This window comes from Excalfactoria chinensis, chromosome 2 (assembly GCF_039878825.1).
Source record: "Excalfactoria chinensis isolate bCotChi1 chromosome 2, bCotChi1.hap2, whole genome shotgun sequence".
Classification (NCBI taxonomy): domain Eukaryota; kingdom Metazoa; phylum Chordata; class Aves; order Galliformes; family Phasianidae; genus Excalfactoria; species Excalfactoria chinensis.
Genome location: NC_092826.1, coordinates 103279187 through 103290707, shown reverse-complemented (window position 1 = coordinate 103290707; position 11521 = coordinate 103279187). Strand labels below are relative to the sequence as shown.

The 11521-nt window shown below is 37.0% G+C and overlaps 1 protein-coding gene across 1 annotated transcript; it reads left to right on the top strand.

Annotated features, from left to right (window-relative positions):
* The first annotated feature begins 1357 nt into the window (after positions 1-1357).
* Positions 1358-7288, top strand: AGR3 (anterior gradient 3, protein disulphide isomerase family member). The gene is made up of 7 exons (XM_072330041.1): positions 1358-1463; positions 3444-3507; positions 3882-3934; positions 4559-4635; positions 5359-5422; positions 6457-6540; positions 7239-7288. The coding sequence occupies exons 1-7, from the start codon at positions 1358-1360 to the stop codon at positions 7286-7288; spliced, it is 498 nt and encodes a 165-aa protein (XP_072186142.1).
* Positions 7289-11521: the final 4233 nt, after the last annotated feature.

Sequence of the window (11521 nt, the reverse complement as noted above, 5' to 3'; positions counted from 1 at the left end):
ATATGGTGGTACTTCATTTTTTTCTGCTGTTTGAAGTGCATTTTTTTCTCCAGTTATTTGAACAGAATATTTATCTTGTGCTGAGTTATTGGAAGTGGACTTTGAATTTGTTCATCAGAAATTAAATAGATAACAGTGATGTCAGCAGTGTTAAAAATTTCATTAAAACCTGCTGTATTTTTCATGCCTCTGCCATAGGTAGTATGAATTCCCTTTTGTCAGCATTCAAGGCTGTAATTCCACACTGGAGGTCACTTCTAAATTCAATGTGAAAATTTCATCATAAATATAGGCTAAAGTGCTTTGAAGGAAGCACTTCAAGTCAAAGGACTTTCTCAGGTCATCCTGGTAACTCCTACAGCTCAGTCTCTGAAAAATAAATCTCTAGAGAATCAGCACTCTGACTGAGTGATATCCTGGGCTGCATTCATTACATTTTCTAATTCAGTGCAAATCATCTGAATACTGGAGTTTTAATTGCCTGACTATTACTGTATTGAGCAAAAAGTGGACACCTTTGGCTTTGAGTTATCTTTCCTCAAGCATTAACTTTTGTTCTCTGACTTTCCCCAAGAACAGAAATTGCTGAACTTCTTAGAGTGATTTTTATCGGGAAGAAAAGTAAACACCTTCATAACACGCAAGCAGATGGGAACATACGTGGGTTGTTTCTTTTTAAGCAGGATTTGAGCTAGTAATCAATTTTTAAAAGCCATAAAGAAGAGGAAAAGTGTTTGAGATTTCACTGTAAGAAACAGCTGGAGATCAGAACACTTGTTCAAAATTTATCTCACTGTTTTAACATTCTAGTTCACAGAATTAAGCTATCCATTTTTGTTGGCAATTTAAAATAAAATTAATTATCTTAAGGTTTTTATTACAGTACCAAAAAACCTATTATATGTAAAACAAACCCATACTGTTATGTCTTGTAGTAATTAAAAAAATAAAAATAAAAATAAAAAATAAAATTAAAATAAAGGGAAAAAAATAAATAAATAGTAGCACTTTCCTGAAATTTTCATGATCCTTTATTAAAATATAATACAGGTTCATGAGAATGAAATGGTGGATGGCCCAAAGTAGAAACATTGTTCCCCTGATCACAGAGTAGTGAGAACTGCCCGTTGCCCCCAGAGACTGATAGCTCTAGGCAGTGCTGCATAATAAGATGATCTCTATTTTTCACTGCTCTAAAAACACCCATCACATTTTTAGAAACTACCCAAACTGTCTCATTAGAATGCCACTGACAAGTTGATTTACACTATGCTAGGTAATGAATCTACACAACTAAACCTGTTGCTTTGTTTTTCAGTTTCCTTGCTGCTCTGAAACAGAACTTCTTAGAGAAATAATGCTCCATTCAACATTGGCCTTGTCTCTTCTGCTAATTGCAGTCTCATCCAACCTTGCTATGGCAATCAAAAAGGAAAAAAAAGCACCTCAGACGCTATCAAGAGGTATTTTACGTAGTTACCTCCTCATCTTACCATATATGTTATTGAAAGAATATATATGTTTACTGAGGTGTAATTCTTCAGCATTCAGTCACACACTAGGTAGTGCACCTTTTTCCTCCCTGTCATTTCACTCCATCAGTTTGTTCTTAAGAATATGGCTAAAGGCTTCAGATAGTCTTTCTAATTTATATCCATCACGGTGACCTGTTAGAATCAAATAACCTAAACTGAGTCTCTGGAACCTGGCTGCTCTTGAAGAACTCGGTAAAAAATATTTTTTCACATACCTGTTAGATGACAACTTGAGCTGGTAACTTACAGCTACTGAAGCACAATTTCTGTCTCAAATGATCTTTTTTCCTATAGATCCATTTTTATCCACATAATAACAGTCTCAACCATCAGGGATATTTATTCATTTACTGGATAGTCCTCAATTTCTTTTTCTTTCCCCTCTTATAATCTTCCACCTGAATGTTACAGGATGACTGCATTTTAACATTTTTATGTCTGATGAAGAAAAATCTGTAGAAAAATACCTCTTTCCTTCTTCTCAGCCTTTCCTCTCTTTTCAGACCTAATCATGTAAAAATATATGCAGCTGTTTCCCTGAGCTCTTCTGAAAGATGTGCAAAGCACTCAGACTCCATGGCTCGCCTCTGAATTCCTCCCATATGAAGCACATGAATCCAAAGCCCTGCATTCACAAAGGCCCCATCTGAGGCCAGTTACTTGAGGGGAATTTAGGCAGCAAAGAGATAAGTTGTAGGAATTTTACTGACGTTTGAAATTATTTCATATATATATAACATATATATATGTTATTATATATATATAATAACAGGGCAGTCAAAAGGCTTCATGAAATAGCAAGAACAAGGACAACTGCTTTTCCATACAAAGCCCACTGTATATACAATACAAAATTGTCTAATCCCTGGGCAAAACAGAGACAAGTATCAAACCACTTTCCATAAGTGGTACCCATGGAGAAAGTTTATACCTAGTCTGGTATCTATGTCCTGTCTTGACTAGATCAGAATTAATTTTTCCCACTCAGAACATCACCTGCAACTTTAACAGATGAGAGGGAATACTTAAATCGCCGTAAAATGACCCCAGCTGACTTCTCTGTGCAACTACCTACGTCAGCAGTTGATTTCAGCCAGGGAACCCACTGGTCAACTAAGCTAGAGCCCCACCAACAACCAGACAGATATGAAAATGAAATCAGCCTCCTGAAAGAAGAGATGGCCTATAGCATTCCAATCAAATACCCCATTGACCAGAATGTGGGAAGCTACTTCAGAGGGGCTGGCATCTCTGGGTTCTGAAGGCATGAAAACAACAAGACAATTTGCTTTTTGAGTTTAGTAGATGAGTTGTGAAGCTGAAGACTCATTAGGATTTTATTTTGATGGAGATTTTTATCTTACAGTCTTTCTTTAACTAAATTATTTAAATAAGTGAAGTACTTGCATCTCCAGAGACTGAAATTCTTGACTCAGGAGTCAGGTTGAAAACTCTAAACTATTCCAAGAACATTCACATTAAAGTTGATCTTATTTGATTTGTCATATTTAATTTTTCTCTCTCATTTTTATAAGCCAGCTTTCTCTTTAAGCCCCCAGCATCTAAATGAAATACAGAGCAGCCAACATGAAGAGAAAATACGAAAGTATAAAGAATTTTGTCACCAATTTAGGAAACTCTGAGTATTCAGAAAGAGTTCTATTGAGTGTGTCAAAGGACTTGAATTGGGTAGCCAGTCTGCTGAGATCTTCTGATTGTTTTTGTTTGTTTGTTTTACTGCTTTATTTTTTAATATTCCAATATACCTATTAGCAAATGTAGGACTAGTCTATCTACAATACTTTGAACAAAAATCTATTTGTGTACAGCTACTGACAAAAGTAAAAAATGTTGTTTCTTATGAATTACTTACCTAGCCAAGAGTTAATCATTGTATTATATTTGTAGGCTGGGGAGATGAAATAACCTGGGTACAAACTTATGAAGAAGGGCTTTATCAAGCTAAAAAAAGGTAAGAGATTAAAAAATAGATTTGAAAGACACTTTTGTTAATTACATTGTTACCCCCCAATATACTGTAATTAAAAAAACAAAACCCAAAAAAAACGATCACAGCTGATCTGCAGACCACTCTACCATTCTTGTAGAATCTTCTACTTAAGAAAAGCTATCTAGACACAGAAACTCCACTTCTCTATTTCTTTGTCTAACATCCTTTTTCTCTTGCACAGAAGTGCCTCTCATCCCTCACAGAATGCCTGTTAGGTTTCACTGAGATTTAACAGAAAATGAAATGCAATTTCTCTTTTCCAATCTACTAGCAAAATTGCTTATTTTCATTCTCGTCAAATAAACTAACCACATGTTTTATTATTATTAATAAAGTAACAAGCCACTGATGGTCATTCATCATTTGGAAGACTGTCAATACTGTCAAGGTAATTGTTATTTTTATCAATTTTAAATTTTTGTAAACACCTTTTTAAGACACAAATATTTATATATTCATTGAATTTACTCAAAAATACTTAAATAAGAGCACAAAACTGTAAATAGCAAAGAATTTGTTACTTTTATTTACAAAAAAATCACTACGAATCTACTCAAAAAACGCACACAAAAATGCCTAGTGCTACTGTCCTGCTATCCCTGATTAAACACTTGTTAATTTAAATTAATGACATGTATTTGCTATTGAGTCATTGGACATATTTAATAACATTTGGCCTTCCTCAACTAGTAGCCTGAGAAGGAGGTAAGGACAAGACCACTGAAACTCATCAAATAAGAATTTTCTGAGAATAATGCACTTTTGTCAAACTGAGACTCAGTATCTGTTGAAACTACAGGCTTCAACAATGACAGAATAGAGCTTCCATTTTCATAGCCAGAAGGTTGCACTAACATGGATTAAAAACCACAAAGCCAATATAGATCCCAAAGGTGTCTCCTAGGAATGTGAATGAGCAGAGGCAGGAATTATGGGACCAATCTTTGGTGCCTAAACACTGAAGGAAAGGCAATATCTACAATAAGCTTTACAATATTCATGTCTTTTCTAGCATTGAAGAAAGCTTTTGCTGAAAATGAAGAGATACAAGAAATGGCCCAAGACAATTTCATTATGTTGAACCTCATGGTAGGAAGGATTTGGGGAGGTTTGTCTGGTAGTTCTTCTTGGTCTGTGTTTTCTTTGTCTTACTTTTTCACAACATTTTAGCTAAGTACCTCCAGCATTTCAGTTAAACATATGTATGTAGATGGCTCTGAAAGTAATGCCTCACATGTATTGCCATGGAAATTACAACAGTACACAAGGTACAATTACACTGTTTGATAGAGCAAATTCTCAGCTAAAAATAACTATTTCTCAACATAGTCACCATCATTAGCTCTCACACTTGTTTTTGCCACTGCTGAAACACACCACCTGATGCCTCAGTGTGCTCACATCCACCACTTCTGTCCATAACAGTTCAGCATGTGTTAATGAATGTCAACAGGTTTGATTTTTAATGAATGGAATGACACATCTTTCCCTCACATGCACTTCTACAACAGATGCCATTCTGTCAGACTGCCTCTATGCTGCCATCCATTGCATGGCAACAAAACGTAATGGAACACTGTCAGGAAGGTTTAGCTTCTGCTGCCACAGCATCAGCATCCGTGGTCTTTGATGTCGTGGACCAACACGATAAAACAGGAAGCATTACTTTCAGAGCAGCCCTCATATATGTGTTGATGTGTGTATATATACCTTCTGTATTTTTTTCCTCTGGTACAAGACTGTTCACAAGTGATGCTATTTCAGCTAAATTTATATGAATATTTTAATAATTAGCTTTAATTTCCCTGCCAGCATGAAACCACAGATAAAAACCTGTCACCTGATGGACAATACGTGCCTCGAATCATGTTCATAGGTATGTACGGTACTTATGAATCTTCTGAAGATGTGATCTCTGAATCTATGCCAGTGTCGATCTCCAGAAACATCAAGACAAATAATTTTGCAAAAAGAAAATAGCTCAGAATTTATCTTTACCATGGCAAAGGCATGGAATTTGGCACACCTGAGTTCAGTTCTCATTCTATCATGGGCTCCAGCTCCTGTAAACTTCCTCAGGTTATAAGTATGTTCTGGAGGGTACCTCATTTGCACTTGAGAGCAAGGTTAAATATCTGTTAGCATCTGGGCATCTGTCAGCCCCTGTTAGCTCCCTGTGCTTTTGCAAGTGCAGTTAGGAAATGAAGTTTTGAGAAAGCTGTCAAATATGTGACTGAATGAAGATGTCTACAGTGCAAACCTTACCACAGAGCAAGTCAATAGTCAACAGAGTCTAAGCAATTATCTGCTGCATTGTAGAGATGACTTCTGAAATATATCAAGTAAATCACGTCCCACAGTCCCTGTTCCTTTTCACCAACTATACAGTCATCAAAAGTAGGCGAGGTGAAGCCCCTGCTCAGAGCAAAGTAGGAAAAGGAGGCGGGGTGATTAATCAACAGATAGCTTGGAAGGGGAACCAGTTAATTAAGATATTTACAACTGTTTTCTACTGTAATGGAAACAACAAGAATCACAAGACCTTAGTTCTAGTCACCAGGTAAACCACAATAACTTTGTATTAATTATGCATGACCCTCATTATTTGTGCATTCAGTCAAAACTGACTCTCCCAGAGTAACCCCAGAACTTGTAAAACAGGATGGTTTTCTTCAAGTATGGAAAAAAAGGTATGTGCAATCAATCTCTTAAAAACAGCTGCGTAATATAAAACTGAACACTGGCTTTTGTTTAAGATTTCTCCACATAAAAAGCAGTTGGTTGGAACAGAGCGTAACAGCCTTGCAGTTTGTGGTTGGCAAAATCAGAACACCTCAGGAACACGGCTGTGCTATGGGCATCGCCCTCGGCTGCTGTGGGAAGCAGCGATTAAAACAGTTTCTTTTTCAGACCCATCTCTCACGGTGAGAGCTGATATCACAGGAAGATACTCAAATCGGCTGTACACTTATGAACCACAAGATATACCATTCTGTAAGTGCCTATTTTGTGCTGTTGCTCTGCATTTCATACTCCAATCAGCCAGATACACACCATCCCAATCATCTGTGTTTGAGAATCAGTTAAGTTCTCTAAGTAATAAGTAAGGAATGTTTACCAGCACTTAACAATAATTTACGGTTGTCTAACCTGTTCTAGCAAACACTTAAGCGCATCTATTGCTCCACTGAATTTATTGGGTCTGCTTAGGAGAGATGAGTTGAAAGATCACAGGTGAGAAATTTCAGGACCAAGATCTGAGCTGTTTGCTAGTGAATGGTGAAAGTCGCTACGCTCAAAGGAATTCAACTGCACAATGTTAATAGGCAGTGGTAGGAGGGGACCAGGTAAAAAAAAATGCTTGTTACCCATATTTGAAAAAGGAATGTGATTTTTCAGGTTGAACTAGTACTCTGTACCATCCGTCTGAGACCCGTGCAGTATCTCACAACAAATATGCATGTCACATCTGACTATTTTGCTGAAGTAAAAGGGATTTGACAATATTCAATTCCTCAAGTTAAATGTTTTGATTTACAACACTTTGCCTTCAGCTTTAGTATCAATGCCAGAATATTCAAAACAGAAAGCACTAAAATAAAATATATAATCCCGCATGAATTTCAGTGTGAAGAATGTACTCAAAATGCACTGTAAGTATATTTTACAGTTGTTACTCATTTTTGTTTCAGTAATAGAGAACATGAAGAAAGCACTACGCCTCATTCAGACAGAATTGTAATCAACAGCGAAATGATCTTAACCTCTAGAAGGTGAAGCTGCACCAAGAATTCCAAGATTTTAAAATATTTTATTTAGCCTCTTTCTCTGCTATTTCTTTGAAACCTTACCAACCAGGCAAACCAGACTTCATGAGAAAGTTGCATGTATGATTTGAAGATGAAATATAGGAGGCTACCATTACCATTTGGGAAACAGAGAAGAAATCTACCAAGCCCTGTGAGGTGGAGTTAGCTACCTGAATAATTAGAAGTGATGGTTTAAGGTGCAAGCAACCTTGAGCTGTATATTATCAATTGAACCATGGCTTTATTGTCAGCTACAGCTTCCAATCAAGAGCTATAGCCAGTACTTGATGTCTATTAACAATGTATGATCTAAGTTATTAGCTACATCTTGCCTCCTATATTTTATTTCAAGTAGTTTGTAAATATTTAGCATGACTCAGTTTTATGCACTTATTTCTCATTAAAGGAATATTGCCGGCGAATCAGACAGAAAGGCTCTTGCTGTAGATTTTGGAATAGCTAATAGAGAAAAAACCCTCAGATCTAGGGTTTGCTTTCTTCTGTACCATTCTTTAGCTATTATTCTTCTTTATTATTCTTCTTTAAAGAAAGGGTAGTTAAACACTGGAATAGGCTCCCCAGTGAGGTGGGTCACCATCCCTGGATGTGTTTAAGAGCCATTTGGATGTACTGCTCAGAGATATGATTTAGCAGAGGGTTGTTAGGGTATTATGGTTAGGCTGCAGTTGGACTTAATGACCTTTGAGGTCTTTTCCAACCTGAGTAATTCTATGATTTTGAAAGCTGAAAACAGAACATATTTCATGCTGAACGTGGGGTTTCTGTGAGGCGATAGTCATCAAATAGCAACTACAGGTTTTGCCATGATAAAAATGCAGTGACGCAAGAGAGATGGAAGGAGATAATTCCAGAACTCCACACCTGAGGCTAGTCATGCTTGTAAAGACTGGTGTGGGAAAAATCAGAAGGCTTTTCCTAGCTCTTTTCTTTTAAGTGACACTTTCAAATGGTTATTCTTTCTGTAGTTCCCAATACAAACATCATAGTAGAAGCATACTGAAGGAATCTGCATATACAAACTCTTTTTCACAAAGTCTCCCAAGATCACCATATGGAAGGGTAGACAGCTATTTTAAGTAAAAAGCTTGAGTCAGCTGAAATAGTTGCCTATACCAATGATGTCCTTCTTCACTAGAGCAAAGCAGTAAGTCATCCATCTGGAGGAAGAGCAACAATGTGATGTTCTGTGCAAGGCACAAATCACTTATCTCTGTTACCTGTCATTTCCTCTGATGTTGCCTAAACACATATATGAAATATGAAGGATGATCCTCTGCAGGACAACTATGTTAACTTACAATACTGAGTATTAATGTGTCATAAAAGAATTATATTGTGCCTGTCTTCATAGCTACGTGAAATCTGGATGTCTACTCCAACAGAGGGGTGATAAATGACCTGTGAAACAAATAATAAAAGAAAAAAAAAAAAAGTGTCTGAATTTAGCAGTATATTTTCTTAATAATCAAGGGAAAATGCTGGAAACAAAATTAAACTTGTAATCACATTCGCTCTGTGTTTATCTCTACACATTTATGTTCATATCTATTCCAGATCTGACAGCACTTCCCAGACTTGTGGGCACACCCTGTATTGAGCATGCCAAAGATGTTCAGGAGAAAAAGATGTGAGATAGCTGCCAGAAATGACACAGGATAGCTGTAGCAGCATTCACAAAAGAAAGTCAAGAGAAGATCTACTTTGAAGCACAGGACAGAACAACTTTTTAAACACTGAATTATGGTAGATTCAGAATATAACCAAAAAGTAGGTAGAAAGTTGTTACTCTTGCAGATATTTCCTCTTTGCTTTCAAGAGTATTGGAGAGGTCACGGAAAAACACTGACTTGAAACAACTCCTATTCTAACATGGGTAGGAAATAAAATGTGAGCTATTTATACTATAAGCCAGTTTCTCCTTCATCTACTCAACATCCAGAATATGAAGGTTTCAGTCTCTAGATATTTAAGGCTGCATTTGTGCTCCATTAGGTTTTCAGTGTAGGAAGGGCAACATCACATATTAAAAAAAGCTGAAGAATATGAATATGCTGAGGGCTCCTTGGGACTGTACAGTCGATGAGCATTTTAACTCATGTCCCATGTGAATAACAGACAAATGCATATATCTGTGGCCTGAATATATCATTTCTGACATACATTTTTGTACTGACCGTTGACACTAATCTAATTACACTACTATACCAAAGAGAGGGATGACACAGTATACACAGATACACAACACAGTAACTCAGCAGTAACAATTCAGTGGGACTATTTAGTTGAAATCATAACTGAACTGCTTTTGGAGAATTCTTTATCGCAGGCTTAAATGAAAATGGGATTTCTCTTCTTTCACTTTACAGATCCTTACAAGTATCAATCTGAAATCTACTCTCAGTTGTAGCCTCAAGAAATGGGACTAAATCTTTGTGATATTTAAAGATTCAGATCCAGTCCTTTTGGTGGAGCTAGATATTCAGGTAGAAAACACTATCGATGTTGCACAATACTTCACAGCTTAGCTCAGCATTCATCCTTAATTTTATGGCTGCTACTATATTTCTGCCCTCTCCTCTTTGCTAGGTAATATTTCTCCTGATGGAACATGAGTGCAGACCTCAGATTAAAGTCTTTCTGGTCAGGGACAAGATAATACATCTGTAGCCTGTACAACAGCAGACCCAGTATTATTCTTTCATCCTTTCTTCTCAAGTGAAAGGCATGAGATGCTATTCTCTTCACTTCTCTGCTGGCATGCAACAACAGTCACAATAATAGCGGGCAAATCTTTATTCACACGCTTTGCTTACATCTCTTCATATTGGTTGGAAAGCTTTTGTTTCTTGGTTGGATCTACAACAATCAGCTGTATTTGACTACTGCTGTTCAAATTAGAGCTAAAGAAGGAGAGGAAAAGACAGAAAACTTCTGCATGAGAGCAGCAGTTATATTTACAAAGAATCGTTTGGTCATTACATGGGGAATCCATAGCTGAGAAAGCCTACCTGTACTCTATGTAACTCTTAGGTACTCTGCATAATTCAGACCTTGTATACTGCACATGGATCCCAGTAGTAACATGAGTACATTATCACCTCTGGAAGTAAAAGTTTTGTGTAAAATACTTCTGAGTTCTGCCCTTACTGTGACCACAATACATTCTGGAAAACAAACTCTATTGCTACTTGCTCACATATTCATACCGATTTCACTGTTGGGACTTATCCACTGTAATCAGAGCAAGCATAGTCAAACAAACGTGGACTTAACGTCAGAGAGGTGAGGCACAAGAATCTGGGAGCCTACAGAACAGGATCCTCCCTCTATGCATCCGTCTCAAAGCAGAAAGGCGTGGGCTTTCCTAGGCAGATGGCTGATGTATTGGTCTGCAGAGTTGAAACATTTCCCAGTGTGCAAATATTTGCAGCGTACCAGAACAAAAGAAAAGCCACCATACCTTTGTGCACCATGGAGACAAGAGACTGTGGGACACCTCAGCACTTAAATGGCAAAAGAAATGTGATCTTGCAAAACAAAGCTATTATACTTTGGATTGTTTCACATATTATGTGCAGTTCTTGTCAAAGGCTGACTGAGAGAAATGCTGAGGTGTCCTTCACACATTTGGCCAAGTCACTGCTGTGCTTTCATTTCTTTTTTCCCTTGCTTTCTATAGATCCACAGTATGAGTAAAAAGGAACTGAAAACTCCACAGAAATTCAAAAGTTCATTAACACCAATGAGAAGGGGAGCAACATTTGTTCTTCCACTAAAAAAATCTCAATTAACAGTTTAAATATTCATACCTTTCTCTTGCTGTTCATGGTGCTCATGATATTCATCACTTACCATTTCCAAACATTTCCAAATTTCCATGTAATTCCAACTCCAATTATTCTTAAGTGCCTGTTCATCAAATCGGCCTTTGTGTACGACCAGTAAGAAAGAGAGATGTCATAGGTGACTATTTTATCATGAATATAACGATCGAGACAACTTTCCTCCATATTTTTAATGTCCTTAGACTTGGTTTTCTACTTCAGGAAAGAGGCTAAAAATACTTTTAAAAGATCCACCATATCTTCTGATTCTTCGCCACGCACACTAAAAGTCACTTGTTCCTGCTTTGCATGCCCTGCCTG

What these genes read in the sequence shown, in the direction of transcription:
- AGR3 (XM_072330041.1), top strand. Translation starts at nt 1,358, where the DNA reads ATGCTCCATTCAACATTGGCCTTGTCTCTTCTGCTAATTGCAGTCTCA. An exon ending in CTTTATCAAGCTAAAAAAAG is followed by an intron (nt 3,508 to 3,881) that starts GTAAGAGATTAA and finishes TTATTAATAAAG; the next exon opens with TAACAAGCCACTGATGGTCA. An exon ending in GCCTCGAATCATGTTCATAG is followed by an intron (nt 5,423 to 6,456) that starts GTATGTACGGTA and finishes TTTCTTTTTCAG; the next exon opens with ACCCATCTCTCACGGTGAGA.